Raw genomic sequence first — 27,935 nt, 5'->3', positions numbered from 1 at the left:
TTTCACTAGTGTGGTTTTTAATTCAAATATTTTATTTGTTTGTGAATAATTAAATCAGTGTAAATGCCAATAGACTGTAAAACTGTATATAAAAACAGCAAATATTGGCATGGCTGGAATGTCCTGGAGCTTTTCTCTGTGCGTCCACCAGCTCAGAGAAGTTACACACACTTTTTCTTCAGTGCTGCTGCTTCAAAATATTGAAAGATTAAATAATTATTATCGTACATCAATTCCCATTCAGGCTTATTTTCGGCTTCCTTCATTTCTATTTTTTCCTCAGGCTTTTGAGACACACCAATAATGCAGCTCTTCCGTTCAGTGCGTCACATAAACGTACCAATCACCAGGCTTGTTGTGAATATCCAGAAAGTGAGTTGGTTCTATAATGCGGTGCCAGCGGGAAAAAAAGAAAAGAAAAAAGAAAAGGTCGCGTAATTGGTTGCGCAGTGGAGTTTCTGTTAAATGCCTCTCCAGCTGAAGTGACTCCCCCCTCTCAGCACTACTGAGCTCTCTCATCCCATAACACTGCAAGCAGAGAGTGCACATATTGGAACTAAACTTTCTATTTAACTTTTTCTTTACACTCATTCTTAGTTTGAATCATGTTTTGGTCACTGCTGATGTGCGTAATCGTAGCGCTTGCGTCCGTGCCGGCAGATGCGCAAATCTCCAGCCGGTATGTTATCGGATGTCCTGCTCGGTGTGACAAGTCGATGTGTCCCCGGCTACCAGCGGACTGCCCGACGGGACAAACCCTCGACGCCTGCCACTGCTGCCCGGTGTGTGCGTCGGGCGAGGGCGAAGCCTGTGGCGGCAGCGGGAAGCTCGGGGACCCGATGTGCGGAGAGGGGCTTGAGTGCTCGGTCGCGGGCGGGGTGGCATACAGTGTCACGGTGAGGAGGAGAAGCAAGAGCGGGACTTGCGCGTGCAAAGCCACCGAGCCGGTTTGTGGAAGCGATGGAGTGTCCTACCGGAATATCTGCGAGCTGAAGAGGGTCAGCCGCCGGGCGCAGAAGCTGCTGCAGCCACCTGTTCTTTTCATTCAGCGGGGAGCCTGCGGGAAAGGTAACATCCAGATTGTTTTTTATAAGATCATCACTATCAACTAGATTTGGATGATTATGATTATCGTCATATGAACAATACTTTTTCTGCATTTGGCATATGCCTAGGCCTATTTTCACTTTAGGATCCACTAAGCTGCACGGTGTTACTTTTAAGACAGAAAACTTTATCAGTCACAGCATGTCCAGATTGTACAGTAGAGACCATACCATGACACAGAGGTTAAGAAGAGGAAAGGTGAAAAATGAGTCAACACTATAGTTGTATGTGGGAGATAATCAAATCCCAGCGCTGCAGTACCTTTAAGGTTCAGACATACTGAGTCAAATAAAAAAGTGTCTACTGAGTTTGGCTGAGTAAGTGTAAATTTTATTTTTTGTGTGTTATTTCACCTTCACTCTTCACAACTTGCTCTTGAACGTGACCCCTCCAATCCCCACTGGATGTTTGTGGTTTGAACTGTAACACAGATGTTATAGCTTTAAAGCTGCATTCAGTGGCACACAGTCCCCATGTGTCTAGGATAACAAGAGCCACCATTCAAGTGTGTATCCCTCTTGTTCCTGCATTACAATTAGACTCCATCAGAGGACTGATTTTACTTTTGCCCGGTTGAATGAAGTCATGAGCTTTGCCCTGATGTAAAGCTTGACATGAGCCTTTGGATTTTCTCCGGCATGCAGAACCAGCGGTCACATGGCTGTAATCTGTTTGATTGTTTTATACATTCATGCCAAGACAGTCTGCATTAGCTGAACAGAGAGGAATTTTTCCAAAGCCTGTTAAGTATTATATAGACTGTTATTAAACAACACCGAAGTGATATATTTGTAATAATCTATATATGCGAGTATTTCAGTATGGACCTGTACTTTATCAGTGTCATGTGAAAAGTATTTCACTCTGATCAGTGGAGCACAATAATAAACAGACATCATTCTTCACTTCTGCTGCTCTATGAAACAGAACAGCCCAATGCACATTCTGTCCAATTCAACCAGTGAGTCATTCATCATCATTAATGCTACGTGTGTGATATATCAATATTATATAACAAAGTATAAAATTTCGGGGAATGAAAAATGGCCATTTTTAAACACACGTGCACACATGGGGCAACAGGTGGTAAAGACATTGTATCATTCCCCAGTTTTTGGTGTGCGCATGTGTTTTACATCTGAAGTGTACACCACGTGTGCAGTTTGAAAACTTTTGAATGAAGAGCTTCAACACCTGTTGTCTCACAGACCTATAACTTACCTCAAAGCTTGGAAACTCCAACTCCTTTCTTCTCTCATCCTTTTCTCCCTCCCTCGCTGTGTTTCTTTTGTCACTCGTAAATCACACTTAACAGTCACATGAAGAAATGCCTGGTGCTGATTCAAAGCCATAATTCCTCCTCTGTTGAAGACAGTTTAAAACAGGCAGGAGACGCAGACGAAAACACAAAATTAGCAACCTATATTTTTTGGGAAAGGTTTACATGTACATCAAAAAACGTGTGGGCACGGTGGTAGGGCTGGCAGTATTTGTCAGTCATGTAAGCAACTAAAATGGTTATGTCATTCCCAGCCAGCTAACCATGTCTGAAACAGAGCAAGACTGTGGTGAGTGCTATTGATTTTCCACCCAGTGAAAATTTCCATAGCTGCAATAAAACAAGTTGCATTTCATTTAGTGCATCAGAGGTGCTTCTGTCTAAGCTGCTGGCGAACAATGCTGTCTGTAGTAGCATCTCTCATTTTTGAGATTAACTTGAGCATAAGATGTGAACAAGGCTTTAGACTTACTGGGAGTTGACACTGAAAAGCAGTGGTGGAAGGTAACTATAGGTACATTTACCACAATTGCGAGGTACTCCTAATTGAGTATTTCCATTTTCTGCTACTTCACATTTCCACTCCACTACATTTCAGAAGAAACATTGTTCTTTTTACTCTACTGCATTTATTCGATTCATATTAATGAAAAAATATAATCAACAAATAAATAATGATGTATTAATATAGGTTAAGAGAATATCATATTTTATTGATCCCTGGGTGGTAAATTCACAGGGTGCCCAGCAGTAGATAAAAAGTTAAAATTAGCCCCATTTTCACCAGCTGCACCATTAAAGTGTTGTACAGATTAATGCATCAATAATTATAATCCAATTCAAGAAAATAATATATATTATTCTGAAATTGGCCATTCTGCATAATGAGTACTTTTGCCACTTTAAGTGTATTTTGATGTTAACACTTTTGTACTTTTACTTAAGTGATAATGCAGGACTTTTACTTGTAAAATGTATTTCTACATTGTGGTATTGCTGCTTTTACATAAGTAAAAAGGTTTGAGTACTTGTTCCACCACTGCTGAAACGAAATGAAACCCCCTCCGAGTGCCTTTGATTACCCTGCAACTAGGCCACATGTTAAGAAAACATATGCAAGCACACTTTGCATGATCTCATTTCGTGTCTGGACAGTAAAGATGTTGATTATGAAACTTGGCAAGGAAAATTAGGTCAAATGTTCCAATGACTTTGGGGTCATATTTGTTTCAAATGGCCCATTTTTTTCACTCACTTTCTTTATGACAATCAATGAAAGTCCCCAGCTGGAACTGAACCAAGTGTGTTACACTTCATGGTGAATATATACTAGACTACCAGGATGCCCCAAATTATCCATTTTTGACACAGAGCTTCATGTAGGGGCTGCTGAAACTACCTAATAGAGCAATTTGTTAAGAAGTATACAGGTGAATAAAGGCAGTGAGCATGCAGATGATGTTTGTGGTACTTTCTTAAAAATCTGTTTAGATTTTAATCCTATTTTAAATGAAACCCCGATACAGTTTGTAGCTGCTGAGTGACTGTACTGTGCTTTATGGCGCTTCTAGCTGATGTTGCAGAATGCACTCTGTGACTCCGGCCAGTGACATGTGCTGAATATGCACATTCTTCCCCGACTTATGTCAGTCACTCATAATATTATAAGATCATCTTTATGCATGTGTCCTCATTTTTTATGTTGTTCTATCAGTCTGTCTCTTCTTCTCTTCTGTTTTCCTCATCTAATTCCCTTCCTGTCTATGATGCCTGTAATTCTCTTGCTCATTATGTCTTTATTTTTGTTTCTGCTCCTCCATTTTAGCTGCAGCCTCTTCCATAGACACCCTTTGCGCTTATGCTTTTGTGTATCTCATCTTATTCTGAAATTTAAAATCCTTGAGCTACAGGATATTTGCATCGAAATCTAAACAAATTTAAAGCTCTCAAAATAATATTGTTTAATAACTCCAGAGGTTGGAACCTGGTCTGTGCATTTATAGTTTGACAGTAGGTCTGTGTCTCTTTGATCCTTGTACATATTTTTTTAACAGGATGTGAAATGGTTTGGATTCTAACCTTACTGTCACTGTGCTGTGTGTTACTGGATTGGAACATGTGCAACAAAATTAGAAATGGAAAATTGAGGTTAGTTAGAGTTACACATAGTTGCACAGTGTCAGGAAAAGCAGAGCCTAATCAAAATAATATGAGTCAAGATCTTATATTTTAGTACCCCAACATTTACATCATTTCAGTCATTGAAGATGTATATTAAGCCAAACTGATGATTTTCTACACATAACTGTGTGAAGGTGGTTGCCATGATTCTCAAAGCCAGTCAAAAGCAAAGAGGAAAGACTCTTTGTTTCCATTTCACACATTTAGCATACGCATGGCTCACCTCAGTTTGCCCAACAGTGGACAATCAGTGTGTGTAAGTGAGGGCTTCAGTGAATGAAGAAGAGGAGCTGACGTTACTGTATTCACATCTAGTTCCTGTAGTCTAAAGGATCAGAAAAAGCTGCTTCCGCCTGCAGGCACTGATAAAACAGTGGGTACCGTGTGTGGGAAAATTGAATAAGAAAAGAAGCTGAGATCTTGAGCGGGGACCCATGTGGTGAAGGTCAGTGTGTAGAGAGGGGAGGGGGTTATGGGTACATGGGGTGATGAGGATGGGGGGTTCTGAGTGTGTGTGTGATAGAGAAATAGATGGCGAGGAAAAAGAAAGTGCCTTTGTATGAACTTTCTTTTTTCAGATTTTGTTTGAATGGTTTCCCCTCATTTAATCCATCCTTGACTTGACTCCAGAAATAATCTTTTAGACATCTGATGATTGTTAACTGATGCTTAACTTTATTAGGATAGGTTATTATGAGTCATTTCCCCTCTCAATATGTTTTCCATATGGATGAAATCTTTTATTTGTCAGGTCACATCCCCCTAAAGAAAATTCATTACCCTTTATGTGTCAGTATGTCATTCAGTAGTGTGTATGTGTAGGCTGTTTTATGAGTCTGTTTTATGAGTTTAATCATCTGAGAATTTGATAATCTCCCACATAAGACTAGGAGTTATTTTTCACCTTTCTCCTTCGTAACCTCTCTGCCAGAGTATGGTCTTGTTAAAAATGTACTCTACTCACAATTAGTCTATCCTTTCAGTTCTACCTCTAGATTACCTCCACTAATCACAGGATTGGTGGTTTGATCCCCAGCTCTTCCTGTCCATGTCACCAATGTTGCAGCTGGTAAAGCTGGGGCTAATTTCAGCTACTACATGCTGCTGGGTAACTTAATCTGTAACAACAGCATTAATTTGTTTATGTATTTTTGTGTTACCAATCTGACTCTGCGTAGTGATTGAAGCTGTCAATAATGGTAAATAAAAAGTACAATATTTGCCTCTGAAATGTAGTGGAGTAGAATTATAAGGAAGCATAAAATGGAAATACCCAAGTAAAGTACAAGCACCTTAAAATTGTACTAAAAAGTGATTTTCCATTCCACCACTGGCAAACAACTTTCTTCAACTAAATCTAAATAGAAGCCATCATCAAGTGATATTCTAAGAATCAAGGGATTACTTTTGATTATTTTGCCATTTTGTTTTACCAAGTTTGTATGGATAGCCTGTGTATTTCAAGATTGTCTCTGAAATCAAAGCTGATGAAATACATCTAAAATACAGGATTGCTGACAACCTAATGTCCTGTTAAATATTAAAAAACAGTGTCTGAACCAGTCTACACCTTCTTGTAGAGACAGGCCTTGTGTGGGTAGTGCATGTGTTGTCTTTATATTTCTTCAGTTTTGTCCTGGCTTTGTTGACTTGTTGACGCTCTTGTGACCCCTACTCTTAAAAGGTGCTACAATATATGAAGCTATCTTACTTTATAAAGCTTTCTTAAATAGTTTCAGGTTAAAATACTTACTGTCTAGCTGGCCAATACCTGACAGTCACTGACCAACAAGTACTTTCCACATTAGCTTGTAAAGCTACCACAAGCTAGCACAATTTGCTAATTAAATAGGCTAAGCTATCTAGTTATATAGCTAGCAATGTCTAATGAGCTGTTGAAGTTGAGCTACACTAGAGCTCAGTTACCATTACCACTCATAGTACATTGTAGAAGTGACTTAGAGCCGTTTCCAATGTCATAGTGATCTTCAACTCCAAGTAAGTCTACCTTCTGTTCGCTTTTACTTGAAACATTTCTGACCTGACCACCACATACATTGTCTGAGGTATCTCCCTTTTTCTTACCCTATTAGTCTATATACATATTTAGATATACATTTTGCACATAGCTAATTATGTGTTTACGATATGATGGTGCCTTCTTGAGTCAGCCTCGTTCAGTAGATGGAGAAATGTTACAAAAGCAATATGTAGATTAGACATTAATCACAAAGCTTTACATGCCGACTTTCTCTCCACATGTCAGTGACGTCAAAGTTAAGGATGAATTAATACTTTTTTGGCATTTTAGGAGACATTGGCTTTTCTCTTTGGCTCATAAGTGAACTTAATTCTACAACAGTAAAGCCTTTCTAAGCTCAGTTCAACAATTAAAATGATCTGTCACAGTGTATACATCAGGTAACAATGGCTTGGCTGGGATCTCTAATGTAACTGAGCTGTGAACGACATATGAATCATGATTTCCCATCTCTAACAAATCGTCACCACTGGGCCCGTAAGTCTACTATCATCACATGGTGTTGCGGTGTGTCTCTGGAAGTAAATTTCCACATGTGTAAGGAGGCAGCACTCATTGTTTTATGGTAAAGTGGAAGCGACTGAGAACCTGTTTGGACACTCCAGAAACAACACAGGTTCTGGACACTGGCCCTGCTCTCTCTAACTATAATCCTATCAGAGCTGACCACGATCCCCCCGGGTGTGAAGCTAGCATGGGGAGAATGACTCCAGCCTTTCCATTACTTGTATTTCTCACTGTGGTAAGAAACTTGTGTGACATTTATCAGGTTTAATGTTTGATTTGTAGCTTTAAAGTTCAACGTGGAAAATATATGTGGAGGTTTGGACAAAAGTGATTCCATTTGTTTATGAGCAACTTCTTTTCTTGCCAGCAGTAAATGGCTAGAGATGCTAGGGCTTGTTGGTCGGTCAGTCCACCACTTCGGCCTAGAGTAAAATATCTCAAAAACTGTTTGATAGATTGTAAATCATTTTTGTGTGATTTTTGTGATCCTCCGACTTTTTCTCTAGCGCTACTATGAGGTTCACATTTGTGGTTTTGAGTGAAATCTCTCAACAACTATTGATAGAATTTGAGTCAGACATTCATTGATGAAATGGAGTCACTTTGGTTATCCCCTGACATCATCAGTTCATATTTATCCAATACTTTGGATTATTACCAAATACCTGCAAAACCAATGACATTCCCTTCAGCCTCAGCTGTACTTTGTGTTTAGTGCTAAATAGCTAATGTTCGCATACCAGTATGCTAATGAATATGATGAATATGGTAAACTTTATCACATCAGCAGGTTAGCATTGTCATTTTGAGCATTTAGCATGCATTTTGCATCACATAGCATGGTTGTAGATTCTTAGTCTTGTGATAGATAGATGGATGGATGGATGGATGGATGGATGGATGGATAGATGGATGGATGGATGGATGGATGGATGGATGGATTGATAGATAGATAGATAGATAGATAGATAGATAGATAGATATTTGACGGTTGAGTTGAGTGATCCAGTGATAACAAAAGATGAGTATTTTCCCCCTGCGACTTGACAAATGTTTTCATACTGTATAATTTAGTGGCATTCTGTACAGCAAGATCAATCCATGCTTGTGTTAGCTTAACTGCACATAAAGCAGAAAGTCTCTTTTTCTTTCCTTAACACTTCACTGCAATTAATGATATCCCAGGGATTATGGGTGCCTTTGACTTTCACAAAATTCTGTCCTCTAGGAGAATGTAATGACTGAAAATTGTCCTTGTGAGACAAAAGAGTTTGAGGTACGTGGCAAAATAAGGGTTTACAAATGGAGGCATGAAACGCTCAGAGGGAAAGGTCTGGGGAGTTTTGATTCATAGCTTTGGTTAAACTGTCTTCTGGGTAGGACTTAATTACCAGGTAAATCAGTCAACATTTCCTGACTTGCCCAACACTGGATAGATGGTGGGATGGGTGATTCAGTGAATTTGGCAGCCCTCATAAACACAGTGTCAGACAGTGTCAGACAGTGTGTGTGTGTGTGTGTGTGTGTGTGTGTGTGTGTGTGTGTGTGTGTGTGTGTATGAGAAAGTGTAGTATTATATGTCTGAGGACCAGTTTGGTCTTGACAAAAAACCTGTAGATGGTTTAAGAATTTAGTATTTCTGTCTATACAATCAACCATGGGGTAAGATACGGGTTAAGGTCAAGGCAAAGTGTTTAATTGTAAGGTTTATGGCTAGGGGTAAGCGAGCGTGTGTGTGTGCATCTGCGTCAGATCTGACCTAGACAGTCTTAACCGCAGATGAACTGTCATATTTCCTTTTCCCCGCTGTGTTATGATAAAAGGCTATTTTATATGTTTCTATTCTCAAACAACTCTTACATCATGCAGTATTTCAGTGCATCTTTTGTTTGTTTTTACTCGTTTGACATCCTGCGCGCGTGCATGTGTGTGTGTGTGTGTGTGTGTGTTGTTTTTCCAGCTCAGGACAACCCAGACAGCCCAAGACACAAATACAACTTCATTGCCGACGTGGTGGAGAGAATTGCTCCGTCTGTGGTTCACATTGAACTTTACCGCAAGTAAGAGCCGTGCACCTGTGTATGTGTGTATAAGTGTGTGTGGGGGGGGACAATCTCAAACACACTAGAATTTACAGCCCACCTGTGTACTAAACCAGACCACACCAGTTGGTAGAGCACCTTACTTTCCACTTCAGTCTTTCAACATCATTTCTTTACACTGTCTCACCAGCTTTTAATGCTCTTTCATCTCAGCTTCTAAACCTTCTTTGACACCTAAATTCTTTGTCTGTGTCGTCTCCATTTGGTCTGTCACTGTTCCTTATGAAATGGTTCTTTGAATGTGTGCAAATCTCTGATTTCCACACTCTTGTCTTGTTCTCTTCCATCTTTCCCTCACTCATATCTGTCTCTTGTATTTTCGCTGTTGTTGCCTTTAGTTGACTTGAAAGCCATTTTTCATTGCGGATTTGTTATATATTAATGCTGCAGAGTCTGTTTGTTTCCTCCTCTTGCTGTTTTATGTATCCTTAATCCCTCCAGCTTACCTTTGAATACTTACCTGCCTACTCTTTATATATTTACCGCCTGTTCACAAACCTGTGCAGACACTCACATGCTTAAAACTTTCTTTTCCTTCAACTTCTGAGTCTTACACCGCTGTTACATCATGCATTGGTTTGTTTTTCTAGTAGAAGAGACCTTTTAATTTACAGTGAAAAGCAATACTCTAATTCCCTCCTCTTCTCCTCCCACCATCCTCCCCTTCCCCCACAGGATGACCTATTCAAAGCGGGAGGTGGCAGTGGCCAGTGGTTCTGGCTTCGTTGTGTCAGAAGATGGCCAAATTGTGACCAATGCCCATGTTGTGGCCAACAAGCACCGGGTGAAAGTGGAGCTAAAGAGTGGCGGCACCTATGATGCCAAAATCAAAGACGTGGACGAGAAATCGGACATCGCTCTCATCAAGATCGAGGCACCGGTCAGTCACAGTGCTAGAGAGTCAGAAGGCCAGCAAAGTACAAAACTAGTACAGTTCTAGTTAAAGGTGTCAATGATAATAATGAAACGTGTTTAAACATAGCATACTCACTTTTATTTGGTTGCCATCTCAGCCAGATCTCCCTTAAAGGAATGGTTTGGCATTTTAGGATATATGCTTATTCACATTCTTGCCAAGAGATTTGTAAATATGGAGCTAGAGCCAGGAGGCGATTAGCTTCCTGTAGCATAAAGACTTAACATTGGATACTCCAGGAAGTCACTGATGAAGAGATAATTATAGTATATAACTGAACATTAAAACACAGCCAGTCATTTTTACAATGCCATTGTAAGGGTATTTCCCAAAATGACGCATTTAAAAATTATATACTTTGTCTGATTGAAATGTGAATGGTTTAATTAATACCAGAGAAATAGTCTTACTGGATGATACATTTTCTCCACTTTCCCACTAAACATTCTCTTACTTTCTCCCTCTGTTAGCTTCCGGTTTTGTCCCAAAGAATTACATTACTTACCATTTTCTAGTCCAAGCAACAGGTCGATACAAAGCTATACTTTTGACCCTGGTTTGTACAGCACTTTCTCTTTTAATAGTAGTACATTTTTGTTAACATTTTTTTTCAAGTTAAGTAAGCTAACAACCATCTAAATTCACTTTATTGGAATGAGAACATTTTCAAATGTTCTGTGACAACGTTTTCTGCGCTCTCAGCCAGTGCAACAAGATCAAAACAGTAACTCACTGTTTTCTAATTCACCAGTTAAATTGTTGGAAAATTTGAAGGCTGCGGGACTGAAGTCCTGAAAGTTTTCTGAATGTAGGAGATTTTTCAGAGTGCAAGTGAAGTAAAATGAGAATGCAGGTGCAGCCAGATGGGCCTTTAAAAGGCAGCTGGCTGGCAGTCAGTGAGAAGTGTTCAGACACATCAGGCTGCAAAACAACTGACAGATATTACACAACTGTTCTCACAAGCAACTTGCAGAGGGATTTACTCATCACTGACAGGTGAAAACCTGTGACTAGTTTAAAGCCAGTGTTGATATTTAAAGGATGATGTAAATCTCTTTCTACACTTTGCTGTAAAATACAATATATTTGCTGCATTTTCTCCCTTGTTCTTTCCACATCCCTGTCTGTCTGTGTTTATTTGTCTGTCTACTGGACTAGAGGGATCCGCATTACATGTTCATCACAGCCAACAGTCATGTGAAGGAATGTGTGGCTGAGAGCCAGAGCCTATTGACTGGGAGTCATAGTAGAGCAGAGTGCATTATGGAGCTCACTCTCATGGCTGGGTGACACAGCTGAATAGATGTTCATGACAGCAACACAAGGTGTACAAAGACCTCCGATTCTGAAAAGAGGTTGAAACATTCAGGTTTTGTTCGGCCAACAATGTGAGCGAAGAGTGCGGAAAAGAGCAGTGACAGACGCTTTGTTTTTGTTCATCCTATAATAAAAAGTGTTCCGTCTGTTGATGACAGACTGATCTTCATTCAGGGAGCTCTCCCATATTGGTTTAAATCAGATGCTCATATGCGCAGCCTGTGCTGCATACAGTGCAGATTCATGAATGACATGAAAATGAAGCATGAAAATATTTTATCGTCCTGATCAACAATAATATATGTTTCATTATTGCAGAAGTCTTTCTTTATACAGTGCATGCAGAAAAATAAAATGTATTTGTAGCATTCCTCTGCACCATGAACTTAACTAGTTGGTAAACAACAGGTGATTGTAATAAAGCAGGTTAACTGTAATCAAATGACAGCCAGATTTATCCAGGGAGTCACAATTGCAGTAAACAATGAGAGAAATGAGAGCAAGTCATCCAGGCCATGAGTCAGTGATGAATCCCCAGAAGACCTGTTTTCACTTTGGAAAGGCCATATGATTTAGATGGAACTGGTATTTCTGCTGATGAGGGGAAGTTGGTGTGTGCGTCATGTTTTTATATCTCGGTGGGGAATTTAACCTGAATGCACAATAACCGATGGGGACAGTGTGGGGACAAAAATTTGTCACCACAAGTAGAGACTGCTTTTTGAGGCCTAATTTTAACCTGAACCCTAAAACCAAGTCTTTAGGGTTCAGGTTAAAATTAGGTTAAGGTTAGGGTTAAGGTTAGGCATATAGTTGGCGATGGTTGAGGTTAGGGTAAGGGACTAGAGAATGCATTATGTCAATTAGATGTGTGTGTAGTGAGAGTTAATACAGCTGGTATTAGATGAGAGGGCAGGAGGACAAGCTTTTTGGATGACATTTAAAAGGGAAAATATAGTCATCCAAACCTATAGCTACAGGATATATAATCTCATTACCTCAAAAAATAATAACTGTAAATTTAAGCTTTGAAAGATTGTTTGACAGTTCTCTGTCCATGAGGGCAAGTCCAAGTCAATTGCTAGTCACTTTTCTTCAGGTGTCTGAAAACTGAATATTAAAATGACAGCATTTTACTTTCAAAGCGGTGTTAATAGTTGAACTTGGCAGTTCATTCTTGACTTCGGAAACAGCAGTTGACAAAGCAATCTTCACTCAACTGAACTGTCAAGCTCAACAGAAGTCCTTAAGGTGCTCAGAATAATGCAGAGTTCGAACATTTACAGTTAATGACAACTGAGCGAATCTCGTGCTGGTAAAGACTTTGCAACATGGTAAATCGCGTGTGTGCTGTCTTATTTTTTTCAGGTCAGAAGTTAAGGATTGAATGGTTTCGCTTCCAAGTCTGAAATCACTGAAGTCTTTAGGCTGGCAAGTAAGCCAACTCTCACAACCATAAAGCCTAAGTCAAGTCTTAAATTTGGTGTGAGAGAACCCAGGTTCAATTTCCACTTTGGCACATCCATGTGTCCCTGGGCAAGACATTTAACCCCTAGGTGCTCCAGAGGCGTGCGACCTCTGACATATATAGCAATTGTAAGTCACTTTGGATAAAAGTGTTAGCTGAATAAATAAATGTAGGTCTTCACATATCTGAGAATTACTAAACCTGAAGCAACGGTGAATGCAACAGAGCAAGAAATGAGAAAAGTGTCCCTAATTTCTTATTGCACACTGGATCCATAGAGAATGAAAGAGAAATGGAAGTTGTGGAGTTGCTAGGACTACAACAATACGAGGCTGATCTGGATTTAAAGTATAAACAAACATTAGTGAGCGTGCACATTTTGTAGCTACATATATATACATATAAAAATTCATATCCTGACGGTACAGAATATATCGGTTTAGTCTTCCATTCTCCCCTGCCTTCATTCTGTGCTCCTTACTCTATTCCTCATAGTGTTCTTGATATTAAATAAAAACAGATTTCTTTCAACGTCAGCACCCCAGAAGCAGCCACAGATAATCAGTAAACAATTGTACCAGTTTATGAGTGAGAAAGTTTGAAGTTAAGTTTTCCCTACTTATAATGACTCGCTTCTCTTTTCTTTCTCCTCCATTTTCTATGTGAAATTGGAGTTTATTGGTAGCAAGGCCCAGTCCGTTCCTGGGGCTGTGGTCTACTCCTCAGCTCTGGGGAATACATTAGTCTGTCTACAGCAGCTGGAACTTCAGAGGGGAAGGGAAGGGGGGAAATTGCTGCACTCACTTGTTCCTGCGCAGAGAGTATGGGGGGAAAAAGAGAAAGCAAGAGGGACAGCGATGTGGTCAAGGCCTGGAAAATGGATCCATATGTCTGGATAACTATGTGAGCTAATAGGCTAATGAGTGCACTGTGTGATGTGGCAATGACACAATGAAGATACAACTCATTGTGCTTCAGTTTTTAAAATGCCTTTCATTTACCTCATTTTCCTACTCAGAACTTGGACACCGTCACATTCACTTGGAAGTGTTTACAATGGATTGGACAGATTTACATTGAAGGACTCACTTTGACTTGAAAGCTTGCTGACTTGGAAATAGATTTATTTAATCATATTGACTTATAGGCTACTGACCCCCACAGACTTGGAAGCAACTATACTGTCTTGAAATTACTTCAAAACACTCAAATGTATTGTGCAGTGAATTTACCATATCATTCAGGTCATTTTATTTCATTAACCTTGGGTTTAGGTGTTTTATACTGCAAATGCAGTGAATGCATTGATCCATGTCTTGGTTCACACTGCAGCTCAAAAATAATCTCACTGAATCGATTGTGGTAGAACTGATCATTTGCTTAAGCCCTCACCCAAACAGTGATTATCCCATCATAGTTTAGCAATTGTAGGTAGGCACAGCAGACCTGTCAAGCTTTGGATTTTTCCACAAAACCATAAACATAATCAAGCGTAAGAGTGGAATGGATACATTTGTGTTTATCTGCTCTAAGCTGCAAATTTCACCATGCCCAGCTAACTAGCTTACTATTGCATCAGTAACATTAACCTAGAGTTACTACCAAGGCCAAGTTAGCATATCATTTGCAAACTACATTATTATATGTGGTTACAACGAAAAGCTTGACATTAGCATCTCTGTCTGGCACTTTCTTGGATATAGGGAAGTTTACACACCAGCAACTGCAGCTAAACTTGTTTCCTCCTGAGATCGCATTATTAGCCGAACACATCGGTTGGTCCTCATCATCAAAGTGTTTTCTCTTGTAAATGCAAAGCATATATCTTTCCTCTGTGTCGTTTATAAAACTACTGTCCTGATAACAATGGACTACTGTACCGTCTTTTATTTCCATGCTGACTTTTTGCTTAGGACATGTAGCTTAGCTTCAGTTTTTAAGCATGATCACGTGTTTAGCCATCAGGTAACATGAGCCTTTAACAACGTTTTTCATTTTAAAACAAATCAGTCGGACATTTGAACCAAGTCATGACGCACATGTTAATTATTATTTAATTTCCCATAAACAAACACAAACAGTCCCCTGAAACAATAGCACTATTTGTCTCTGTATCACCTAGTATAAAGAGTCTCAAACCATTCTCTCTGGGAAATGCGCCTGGTGGTGGTTTGGACTAGGCTATTATTGGAATATGTATGTGTCTGTGTGTGTGTGTGTGTGTGTGTGTGTGTTTATATGTGTTTATGTGTATGTGCAGAAATGGAAGTGAATAAATTTCCCTCCATGTCCACATTTGCCTGCATTTATCCTTAATCTCTTTATCAGCAACATTGGTTCCCAGGAAGTGAGAGATGTATGCATTTCCCAAGTTGAACAGTACTGACAGACAAAAACAAACTTGCAATCAATTATTCAAATGACTGTGTTTGTGTGTGTGTGTGTCCGTGCACGCACATGGACGAGTTTCAAGACGGCTCGCTGCAGGGATGTGGGGGACATGCTACAATGCCAGTGGAAAGGACACTGCATGTCGTCTTTCAGAGACAGACGGAGGAGAAATGAATCACATCCTCTTCTCCTCGCGACCCAACCTCTTTCCTTCATCTCTTGTCCCAAAATGGTTCCCATGCTTAAGGAAGCAGTTGGGTGGGAAAAGAGCCAAGGAAAATACACACACACTCTTTGGCTTTGCTGGGTCTTGATGCACTTTGTCTTGGCTTACTTCTTGGCTGCGTAATTGTTTTCCAAGCCCGCTGGACAGGCAGCAGCCTTGCCCAAAACTGTTTCGGCTTACCAGTCAATGATGTCACTGTATGAGGCATGATAGAAAGGTATCAAATCAATCACAGCTATAGTCAAATTGATAACCAGCAATGCATTTCAGACATTCACTGACCATGTGGATAGTTCTTGTGATCCTCCTTTTGTGATCCAATACACTTGAACGGTGAATAAAGTTTTGTTTCGGGACCTCACAGCATTGACATTTAAAATAACTCAGCAGCAACGTGTCTTTCCCAGAACAAGTTTACTCTGCATGAACCACAGATCTCACTGTAAATAGTTTAGGAACAACTTTCTATTGAAGAAATTGAACTCAACACTGTTTGTGAAAAAATATGTGTTTTTGTAATTTGGGTGAACCAACATTTACTCTTCAGCCAGTTGTACCTTTTATTATCTACTAACTAATTTATTACAAGTGTCATACTCCACAGTTTGGGTGTAGGCTTTAGGAAAATGCAACATACTACACAGACAGGGATTCTAGTGTGCTACCCCAGCCATATAAAGAATAGTCTAGACTACAATATAACTGTCCTTGACAAATAAAGCCTATAGAAATTAGTACTACCGTCATAGGTTTCACTCTTGTCACTATTATCTTGGCAAGCACAGTGTCTGCGATTAAACATCAATCCTTTTTTTAAACCTCTTGATCCTATTCAAGGTTAAAGCTAAGAGAGGTTGAATTCATATACTTCAGGCAATCTTCCTGAAGCAAGTTAACACATAAGACCTCATCTCCTTTAATCATTGTGATTTGTGCAGTTCAAAGTTTTGTGGTGTCTAGCCAGAGCTGAGATGCCCTCAAGTACTCTGGGCTCTCATGTAAAACTACACAGAGTGGAACATACACACAGAACTCTAAGACATATGTTTGCTCTTACACTGACTTAAAAACCTTCCTAACAACATATGGAAACCATAGTGGTTTCCATACTGGTGTCAGTAAGGATATGATTTAGCCAGTGTGACTTGAACATGTTGTTAACTTCATTGCGAGGAACTGCTCATTGCAGCAAAGACCTACTTCGTGTGTTGACTATGGCTTTGATCAACACCTACTTCTATGATATTTACAGTGTGTGTAGAAATCATAGTTACAACATTCACCTACATATCTGTTTTCAGTTGACCGAACAGGTGCAAACAGGCATTCACACACACAAATGAATTTCTTACACCAGTGGTTCTCAAACAATTTCACGTCAAGGATCACTAAATAGACACAAATTAGTCCACAGACCCCTATTTGATCTGACTTTGTCCCTGATAGAATTTTGTTTTTTAGCTGTTTTATTAGAGAAAGTGTATGAAACCCATGACCCAAATAGTCATATTTTCTCTCATTGTGTTGTTTATGGATGAAATTATAGTGAAAATATTTTTCACTGGGGACCTCCTGGAAATCCCTCAAAGGCTGCTGTGGGTTCCACTTTGAGAACCACTGGCTTACACACAACACGAGAACCCAGACTAACAGACAAAGACACACACATACTCAGTGGCCCCTCTCTTCAACCCTTTAGCCAGATCTTTTGATCCTCTGATTTGATGTATGCATGAGCATGCTGAATCCTGCCACATTTTTATCTGCATTAGCACAACCCAGAGGGCACAATTTAAGACGTTAGCAGTAAAACCCTATACATTAGTGTACTTGTGAAAAGTGTGTAAAAGTAGGTTCCCTGCTTTGAAGTCACCTGTATGAAAGGAACAGGAGAGCTTAAGTTACTGCAGTTGAGCTTATATACAGTTCAAGTCTCACACTGACCAAACCGAAGCAGCTTCTGTGTCTGAATGTGTGTATTGTAAAGTGGTCTGGCTGTATATCTAAGCAGTGCCAGGTGTGTGGGTTTTAATTTAAACTGTTTGTGAGGGTTCATGCGCAAGCAACCTCCTCCCTCTCTGTGTGTGTTCGTATGTGTGTCTGTGTGCATATATGTATTTATATATACATGTGCCACAGAAAAACTATTAAGCCACAGTCCATCTCAGCTTGACTGGAGTTAAAGTTTGCACCTGGTCCTCTAGTCATAAAAGTTAGTTAGTGAAATGATTGTTAAATGAGCCTCCAAACGACCACGGCTGTAACATTAAACAATGACAAATCACTATAGAAACTCTGCTGCTATTTTCAAAGCGATCTGTTTGCCTGTCTGCCAGCTTATCTGTCCCTTCGCCACGGTGTCCCGGTGACCAGACTGTGACAAAATCTGTCTGTGTGCTGGAGGCTGACTTCAGTGACGAAAAATGGGGAAAAAAGTCTGGAATTTTTCACACCATGTGTCCCTTGCAAGCAAAGCTGTTTAGCGCTACCTCTTTTGATCTGATGTCCTACCTCTCTCTCTTATCTAAGCACTCAAGAACTCAGAAAACACGGTTTCCTTTGTGACTTCAGAGAGAGAGATCTATGGCAGCAACAATGTGAGGCAATAAGGTGGTCTCCTGCCTAACAAAATAAGAAGAATTTATTTTCAGAAAGTAGATGCTATCCTTGTAGACCGAGATATTCACAAACTCTTTTGGGCCTTAAAGTGAAAAGATTTTTTGGATCACAACCTGGTTTCTGCCAACGCGCACTGCGTGCATCAACAAAACAGTTTGACTCATTCATCTCACATTCTCAGACTCTCTTTCCAGTGGTTTGTGGTGTTAGTTGTTCCGCTCTTTCACCTTGCCTCCTTCCCTTAAGTGTGGCTATAGTGTCTTCGGGTGAAGTACCAGTGCATCGTAACCTTCATCTGAAATAGCAGGGTGAGTCACTTGGGTGGTCAGGAGAGGCGGACTCACATGGCGAGATGATTTTCCACAAGTCATTCCAGATTGCTGACTAGTCACGATTAGTAAGTGATATGTAAGCTAGGGGTCTTTCAAAAGGGGCAGTCTGCGTTTTCAGTCTCAGTTTTCAGTTTTCTTCTCACCTAGGCGCTGTTTGGTTTTGAGCGTGCTGATGCATTTTGCACACTTTGTACGTGATTTTTCAGAATGCATTGTGATTTGGTGTGGGTGTGTGTGAGCCTGCCATACCTAGAAACTTCTATAAGCAGAAAAAACTCTGCACTGCGTTTATTTAACTCTTTCCGAACATATTAGGATCAACTGCAGTCAAGCTAAAAACAGAGCTGTTCCTCAAAGCTGACATTTCACCTGGTAGCAACAGTCACCATGTTATCATAATCATGCTGACTGGCAGTGGCCGAGTCCCGAATGTCTTGGCAGTGACTGACATCCACCTGACGTCCTCTCTCTCTCTCTCAGCTGTGTGTGTTTCTCTTGCTTTCTCTCTCCATCTGGTTATACTCTTATCTCACATGGAGTGTGACGGGAGGAGGGGAGCGGGCTGATTATACAGACTGCTACTCCTGTGTCAGGTGTCTGTTTGTGTATGTTTGCACAGACCAAATGCATGTTTCCTGGTTTATATACACTTTTCTGCAGCCCTGTGCGTGTGTGCCATGCTGACTTTTAACATCCCCTCGATGTTCAAATAAGCCTGCAGGAATTGGGAACACAGCCTCAGACATTTGTGTTAGTCGTGTATGTGTTTGTATTTGCATATCTGTGTGCATGTGAGGTAAGGTGGAAAGTAGGGTTGAAAGGTTCTCTTCCTCGGTTACTGGCTGTCACTATCTTTGTCATCTTCTAATTATAGCTTCGCCTCGAGGTTGAAGGCCGTTTACAGCAAAGCGTGACACACCGGCGACTGAAGTGCGTCTGAAACGTTTCCCACAATCCAGTTTTCTAATTTCATTTGAACTAGTTAATGAATGAGGTGTCTTCTATCAGTTCATTTTCTCCACATCTGCAGACATCCATGAACCGGGTGTTCGACCGAGTTTGCATATTTCACATAGATCCTTTTGTGTGTGTGTGTGCCAACTTGTGTTGCTGTCTCAGTTACCTTGCAGCCTCCTCTGGCTCCTATTTATAACCATGAGCAAACAAAATGGATCCACAGGAGAGGCACTTGGGACAGGTCCTTTTTTTTCAAAGATATTGCTAGCCTGCTGTTAAGGCGTTGGGAACAGGCTCCGTACAGACTCAATGTGATTGCAGTGACGCGTTGGCTTTGACTGCCCAGCAGAATGATTTCATTCAGAGAAGAAAGTTGTCACTGCGGATGGATAAATATATACTTTCAGTGTCTGTCTGCAGACACTAGAACTCAGTAGCCTGGCTTCCACTGTGTAACAGGGCTAACCAGAGCTTAAGGTAGTCATTATTTACCATATTTCAGTCAATTTTCCAGCATCTCTGGTCTGCTGGCACACACTTGCCATTAGAAATGATTTGTCAGCTGGGCTACACTTCCACCAAATAAGCTTTTGATCTTGATTATTATCATTTTGAGTGGAGTTGTTTGGCATAAATGTCACTTCTGCCTGCGGTGGAAGACGAGTAATTGTTTTTGTGTGGAAGCCTTGAGTGGGTTGTATTTAGAGAGTGTGGTTGTGCTGTAATTATTTTCCTGCTGTCCGCTCATAGAACACATGATCATGAGAAGTCCTAGCGCTCAGTAGAGTAACTGCTGTTAAAGCAACGCTGAGTTTGTGATTCTCTTTCAGAGCTTTCTATACTTGTTAGGAAAGCTGAATATAGGCTACATTGTCTTTTGTGATTACAGTATATCAGTCACCAAAACACGTTAATAGTGTATGAATTTCCTCTGAAACAGATGAACAAATCACAAAACAACATGAAGAATATATCCAGACATAGCTTTTGTGCTCAACCCTTTGTTCAGACAACCAACCTTCCACTAACAGGTCAAGGAAGATCTCTTATGTACTGTATATATGTAGAGAATTCAGCCTCCTATTATATTAACAGTGTGTTTTTTATATTGTATATTAACACAAAATACTTCTCACCTTACATTCCAGCTTTTCTTACCCTTTTATATTTAGATTTCTTTTGATTATTCCAGTAATTGAGATGTAAGAAACATGTCACAAAGATTTTTTTCTCAAAAACATACTTCATTTACGTTTTACCACATGTCCTTTACAGGTGACATCAAGTCTCGTTTGATGCAAAAAAAAATACATTATAAGCCATAAATTTGGTATCGAGAAAAACTCATTTGCCATCCATTTCTACTACAGTTAATTTAAAACAATAGAAAACACATCATCATGGAAAATACATATTACATTTTAAGAAACCTTTTTTTTTTACAAAGAAATATTACTATATTTAAAAACTTTAGCTCAATGGGTGAAGATCTGAAACTAGGTCAATACACATACAATGTGATAAACACATCATGCAGGGCACATTAAAAAGTAACTCCTGGTCTTTGAGACACAAAGAAACATCTTACACTTCACACACTTCACAAAGGTCTTCCAGTTGCATCCTTCTCTCCTGTGTCTTAATATGATGATTAATACCAAAAAATATGAAAAATGGCTGAAAATGAGTTATGAGTTGTATTTTTTCCCTGTGGGTTTCTGGGTTTTGCCATTATTTCCTTAGTCTTGTGCTTTTGTTCATGTTAGTGTTTTTCTGATCTGCGTACTTCTGTGTTTTATCATTATGGTCTGTCTTAGTCCTTAGTCTTATATCTCCATGTTTTAATGTAGTCTTGCCTCCTGTTTGATCCCATCTCTGTCCGTGCCCTGATTTTGCTGTCCATGTTTTGGGTTTTACTTTGGTAGATCTGTCCTTGTGTGTTCCTGTGAACTTTACTTCCTGTTTTATTTTGGTAATCTTCTGTATCTGGTGTCCTTGTCTAGCTTTATTCCTATGGTTGATAACCTGATGTATTTCAGCTGTGCTTCCCTCCATGTTCATTTACCCGTGTATATATTGTCCTCAGTTGTCTTCAGTCTTTGTCATGTCCTTGCGTCAAATGTTGAGTGTTCTGCCTTGTGCTCTGTTTTCCTTGTTCTGAATCGCCTTGTGTTTGATGGATTTACCTCAGTTTGGACTTACCCTTGTGCTTCCACGTAAGCTTGTTTCAGTTTGGTTTTTGAGTTAATAAATCCTTTTGAACTGCATCCTCGCTTTTGGTCTGCATTTGGGTCCACACCTCAGCCTTCGCTCAGCCAACCCATGACAGTCCCCTACAAAACGAGGACTTAAAAGTGTATATTATAAGGCTTAAAATTAACACACATCTGAAATCTTATTAATAATATATTTCAGGCTTTCCCACATACACATCAAAAGTATTGTCAACAATAAAATTTACCATAAGCTGCTTGCTGTGATTCCCGCCATTTTGAACAGAACATTTGCTCTGTTGGCCACACCCCAATATGTTTGACATAACTAGAAAGCCTAGGATGTACTCTGTACAGTACATTAGGACTCAAACAGGCTATATGGATGGTGTTTGAAATAGAGCTCTCGCTACCATGTCCCCCACAGAGGACAAAAATTAATTGTCAGGTCTCAGGAGAATCACATAGTATCATTGAGAGCTGTAAAGATCCAGGTGTGATATGGGCTTTGAAGTCCTGCTAATATGTAACCATTATCTTTCACATATGACGTTTACTAGTCGTGTAATAATGACAACTTTTCTGTACATATGCCAGTGCCTTTTACATTCATTTAATTTATAAATTGTTCATTTGATGTATTTGTCCGACTCACTGGTCTACTTGACCATTAGCTTTATTCTGCAAAAGCCTCATGAATCATCGTTTTTTTTTTCAGTAGCTTTGGCCTCCAGTAGAATGAAAGTGATTCTCTGTGTTTCTCACTTGCAGACACAGCTCCCTGTGCTGTTACTGGGCCGTTCATCAGACCTGAGACCAGGGGAGTTTGTGGTTGCTATCGGCAGCCCGTTTTCTCTCCAGAACACAGTCACCACAGGGATCGTCAGCACCACTCAGCGAGGGGGCAGAGAGCTGGGCCTTCGCAACTCTGACATGGACTACATTCAGACTGATGCCATCATCAATGTAAGTCAACCAAGAAGCATTAGCATTACACACATACTTCTATTTCCACAAATAATAGTGATGTATCTTTTTGGTTCACAGTACGGCAACTCAGGAGGGCCTCTAGTAAATTTGGTAAGCCGCCATTTTTTTTGTTTCAGTGGCAGACAGAACCTATTTTAACATTCCCATAGCACATTAAAATCAGTACAATAATTTACAGTTGTTTGTTTTCAGACACTCATTTGAGGTTTGCTGTTTTAGGATGGCGAGGTGATTGGGATCAACACATTGAAAGTGACGGCTGGCATCTCCTTTGCCATACCCTCAGACAAAATTCGACAGTTCCTGGCAGAGTCCTACGATAGGCAGTCCAGAGGTATGCGCTCTAACTGACAACTTTTTTTCACTTTATTGCTTCTATTCAATCACCAAGACAAACTGTAGGAGGCAACTGCAAGACTTGTAGCAACAATAAAGGAGCATACAATTCAACACAGCATTTCTGTGTAATTTTTCATGGCTGTGTGCTCTCTTGAGATATACGGACTACATTTTTAGCTTTATGAATCCATGCCCAGCATTACCCAACAGGATTATGACAGTGCACATAAACTACAAAGGAGAAAGTGCCAGTATATGTCAGGTTGTTTCTTATTTTTTACTGCTTTTCACTCTTTACCTCGCACAGTGTTTTGGAATAGTCCACACATGTATTTTATATGTGACTGCCAACATGGCTTCTCGATGTGATTTGTCTATATGATGAAACCACTAAAGAACAAGACTCCCCAAATGTTTGATGAAACGTGCACACCATCCTGCAAGACACGTGCAAGATCCACTGATCTAAAAGTCATATTTTACTCACTTACAGAAAGAAAATACCCTGGAGGATTTTTATTTTTTGGTTGTCAACAAATAGGCCATACTGGTGCAGGCCAGAGGATGAATGATTGTATTGTGTTGTTGTCCATCTCTAGGGAGAGCAGCTGCTAAGAAGAAGTATATTGGTGTGAGAATGATGACTCTCACTCCAGCGTAAGTTGCACACCTTTGTATACATTTATGTGCCAGTGATCCAGGGTTGCAACTCTTTTTCAGGGGAATTTGCTAAAAGCAGGGTCAGTATGTTGCTAAAAGTTGATACATGACGTTGTGATAACATTGCTGATGTAGTCTGACGTTACTCAAATTGTCTGGCTATCTCTGCAAAAATATGATTTGAAATTTGTTAGAATAGATTTGTTTGTATATTATCAAATTTTTTTTGTAAATGTAACAAACACAACCTTTTTAATGATGAGATTTTTATTTTTGAACACATCATAGGTTTATTTTATTTTTCCTGTTGCATAGTAAAACCTACAGTAAAACCACACATGAACAACAGGCTGCTGTGGCTTATTGCTAGCTGGCTAGCTAACACAGTGCTGCCTATGCCTGGCTATTTGAGCTGAGCCGTCTCTACTGCTGACGTCACTCACAATGCACTTTTGCAGCTGGGCAGGCAGACCATGTGTTGTGAAAGAGGGAAAATGCGTGCGTTTTTAGTGGTTGGGTCACTTTTCAAAAGTTGACAAAAGTTTCCAAATACATTTTAAAAGTTACTAAATTTGTTTCTACGTGCTTTTTTAAAAAATATCTTGCCTGGCTAACTTTGCATCACATGAACATGTATTAAATGATTCCCTTCGTTATGCAGAAACAGGAAATTGCAACATTGACATTTCTTGTTTTGTGCTAGATAAAAATGGTGATTGATTACAAAAATGTTTTCCCTCTAGGCTGGCCAAAGAGCTGAAGACTCGACACCATGACTTCCCTGACATTACCTCTGGAGCTTACGTTATGGAGGTTATCGCAAAGACGCCAGCTGCAACGTAAGGAAAAATCTTTGCCCATATGGCTCCAAAAGCGTGGGCTCAGTTCAGACTAACGTGGTTGTAACATCATGGTTTTCAGTGAAGTGCAAATGTCTCAGACTCTTTCCCAGCTATATGGGATATTGTCTTTGGCGCTTGCACGTGCTATACATGTGCATTTAATTCACACAAGACTCTCATCACTCTCCATGCAGCTCCTGCTCCCGTCTCGCAAGGCAAATAGACAGTATATTTCATTTCCTTCCTTTAGTTTATTTCTCTCCTCTATGTCAAGTGTGCGCACACACACACGCAAAGTCACCTACACAGCTGTCTCAGTAGAACGTAAATTCATGGCTCACTCCAGCGTGCCTGGAGTGCCTGGCCCTCTAAAATATCCCCCCTCCTCCCACAATCGCAGCCCACTCCAATCAGCCACCACCACAACTTCAGCAAAGTGGGGTTTGGGAGACGCTGAGGTCAGCTGTTTCCTTCAAACTTCATGCAGGGAGGTTACTAGCTGCGCTGTGGTTTTCCTGCGCCTGCTCACCAATCCCACTCTAGAGCGGTGTCCCTTACGAGGCCTTGTCAGAGTTTACTCATTGCTTAAATCACCCTGCTTTTTGCAATAATAACATTTCTGTGGTTAGATGTTATTTTCTAGGCTTCACTTTCATGCTTTTGATCCTACTCTGTTTTGTGTTGGTTTATGGCCTTTGGAAATCTTGACCCTGCTGTAGAGAACCTTCTATTTGCTCTGTTGGAGGTGTTAAAGCAGCTGGGTGTAATCTTGAACTGCAGTTGTGTTAATGGATGCTGGTGCAAGTGAAGGTGCACCAGTCTGTGTTTAAATGTGGCTCTGACTAAACAGCTGTGTTGAGAGTCAGCTTTTGAAATCAGCACTGGTTCCTGTCTTAGTCTGTTTGTGATTTCAAAGTTTACTAGTTTTTTTCATTGTGTATGTGCATTTTGCCAACAAGATTTTTCTTTTGCTTGGCGCTCCAACCTCGAGGTGTTATTCCATCATGATCGTTCCATCATTACAATTCTGATGTTAATTATGTTAATTCAGATGTTATATTGATTCAGATTGTGCTCACAGGCCTTTAAACAAACCTGACCAAAGTACACTTTAGATATTTTTTTGTTTGTATAAAACACTAGCAGAAACATAGGGGGATACCTTGGTTTGAACTTGTTTTATTGTATGCGTGATGAGTAGTTTGTGAAGCCATTACATCTGTAGGCCATTAAATTAACCTGCTAATTCTTCCAACTAAACTCTAAAGAGGAAATTATAGCAATGTGTTATGTAAGGAGGGGGGGGGATGTCATAAAACCAACACATTTTTATCATTAAGGATAATTATTATTCTCAGCAAATCCCATGAAGAGACCAAAACAACATGTGTTAGTCTGTCTCTCAGCACTTTCTGACTTCCCACTGTCTGTGGCACTCAGCTGCAAGCCCATTGGTTACTGAAAACTGGTCATTAATATTATGTACTTAAGAAATTACTGAACTTTTTTTTTTTTTAAACAGATGGGCACTGTAGTATCTAGCAAACATTACTCAAACAGGAGTAAATTGTGCATTTGTTGGGGACTATTTTTAGCAATGGATCAATACATATTTGGTGCTCTAGTGAGTATTTCCATGTGTATGTGGAATTAACTCAAAGTTTAGTATGAGTCATTGATGTGTTTTTACTCTTCGAGTCTTCGATCTTCAACAATGGAAGATTAAGAACAGAAGAATAAGATGTCAGACACTGAATAATACTAGTTAGATACATTCTTACATACTGATTAAGGCTGCATGAAGAACAGTGTTAGCCTTTTATTGTTGTTATTGTTGCTGTTGTTTTTGTGGTATTTCTTAGACAGTATACAGAGTTATACAGCTGACAGAGGGCAGAGCGTGATGGGGGGTGACATGCAAAAGCTGGACTTAAACTGGTGATGTTGTGATTACATGGTCAGCATTTTAAACCTCAATGAGCCCCTCATGGCTAAATATGTGCCAGAATATCATTTTATAGGTCTGGAAACAAAACTACCATTATTTTTTGCTGTTATCCACACATGTACTTGCCATTTATGAAGCCCTCCATCATTGATCATCTTTTCTTCTTCTCTCCTCCAGTGGTGGACTCAAAGAGCACGACGTCATCATCTCGATCAACGGCCAGAGGATCGCATCAGCGACTGACGTCAGTGCCGCCATCAAGAGTGATGACACCTTGAGAGTAGTTGTGCGCCGTGGAAATGAGGACGCTATCCTCACGGTTGTTCCCATGGAGATCGACCCTTGACCCTCCACAAATCACACCACAGGAGCTGAAGCTAGGCTTTACTTATCACCAGTGGACCTTATATTGAAGGGGGGGGCTTCTACTGACACACCCCTCTCCCTGTGGCCAAAGGCCAGTGGTGCCACACATCCAGGGAAAATTCTGGCTTTGCCTCAAAAGGAACGACTGTGCAGATGCTCTAAAAGCAGTGCCGTACTTTGTTTTCAATGTGTGTTTTCACTTTTAGTCTTTAATGCTTTGATCAATGCAACTACTGTTTGGTCACAAACATAAAAAGTTGGTTGCTGCCTTATTGTTTTTATCTGCTTTCTCTTGTGTGTCTTTTTTAATATGGACTTTTGCTCAGTCATGCCTTCCACTGCAATTTTAAACAATTTAGAGACTCGCTGGGCAAATCTGATTTGTATAATTGTTGTTTTCTAAACTCTTTTTTTAAAGTACTGTAGAATGTTTTTGTTGATTATGTGATGTATACTGAGATAATAAAGGGTTTGCCTTCATTTGTTTTGACACTCACCGGGCTGGCTTTCTCACTTTCTTTCCATCTCTCTCTCACTCATTTTCACACACACATTTTGACATGTACTGCACCCAGGCAGACAATATTTTCTTTGTGTGTGTGCAGAGTTTGCTTAACCATTGCTCGTGCATGCGCAATCACACAAAGGGGACATAAAACCAATCGGGATCTGGTTTAAATTTGATTTTACTGCCTTCATACGGACTTGATAGTGGTCTGGTGTGATTGTTGGGCCAGGGACACTGCAGGCTGACCGCAGAGACAGGAATGCGAGCCAAACAGAGATCTGACCCACGATGCAGTGGCCACATACGTGGGGCTTGCATGAATACACTTAATGTTTTGGTAGAGATTTTTGTTTACCACACACATTTTGGGAGAAGACAAAGTAGACATGAGAATTACAGAAACCACCAAACTCTGCAAACAAAATTAAGATTTACAAGAAGGTTTCTGACTGAAAACTCACTAAATTTGAAATCTGCAATGGAAAAACTGCAGAAGTGAAAATCTTTCTTTAATGTAACCCACCAGCTTTACAAGTATGTTTAGAAGACAGAAGAACATATTTTGTCATTCATAGCTTAGCTACCCAGTTTTTACATTTGAATTTCAGACCATGCCTCTAATAACC

The 27,935-nt window shown here is 40.0% G+C and overlaps 1 protein-coding gene across 2 annotated transcripts; it reads left to right on the top strand.

Moving 5' to 3' along the window:
- Positions 1-482: 482 nt before the first annotated feature.
- Positions 483-27,281, top strand: LOC123984095 (serine protease HTRA1A-like). 2 transcript variants are annotated; one of them, XM_046070772.1, is made up of 9 exons: positions 489-1,068; positions 9,076-9,175; positions 9,893-10,097; positions 22,428-22,622; positions 22,704-22,736; positions 22,866-22,980; positions 23,585-23,642; positions 24,389-24,484; positions 26,613-27,281. In XM_046070772.1, exons 1-9 carry the CDS (start codon positions 606-608, stop codon positions 26,779-26,781), a joined length of 1,434 nt encoding a protein of 477 aa, XP_045926728.1. In that variant the 5' UTR covers positions 489-605; the 3' UTR covers positions 26,782-27,281. The 2 variants fall into 2 exon arrangements, with proteins under 2 accessions (XP_045926727.1, XP_045926728.1); XM_046070771.1 differs by having other exon boundaries at positions 483-1,068; positions 22,428-22,736.
- Positions 27,282-27,935: the final 654 nt, after the last annotated feature.

Source organism: Micropterus dolomieu, linkage group LG15, assembly GCF_021292245.1.
Source record: "Micropterus dolomieu isolate WLL.071019.BEF.003 ecotype Adirondacks linkage group LG15, ASM2129224v1, whole genome shotgun sequence".
In the NCBI taxonomy this organism is placed as follows: Eukaryota; Metazoa; Chordata; class Actinopteri; order Centrarchiformes; family Centrarchidae; genus Micropterus; species Micropterus dolomieu.
The sequence above is the reverse complement of the archived record's forward strand: the minus strand, read 5'-3'. Positions and strand labels throughout refer to the sequence as shown.

Coding starts and splice junctions, on each gene's coding strand:
- LOC123984095 (XM_046070771.1), top strand. CDS start 606: ATGTTTTGGTCACTGCTGATGTGCGTAATCGTAGCGCTTGCGTCCGTG. Junction 9,176..9,892: donor CACATTGAACTTTACCGCAA/GTAAGAGCCGTG, acceptor CTTCCCCCACAG/GATGACCTATTCAAAGCGGG. Junction 22,981..23,584: donor CTACGATAGGCAGTCCAGAG/GTATGCGCTCTA, acceptor GTCCATCTCTAG/GGAGAGCAGCTGCTAAGAAG.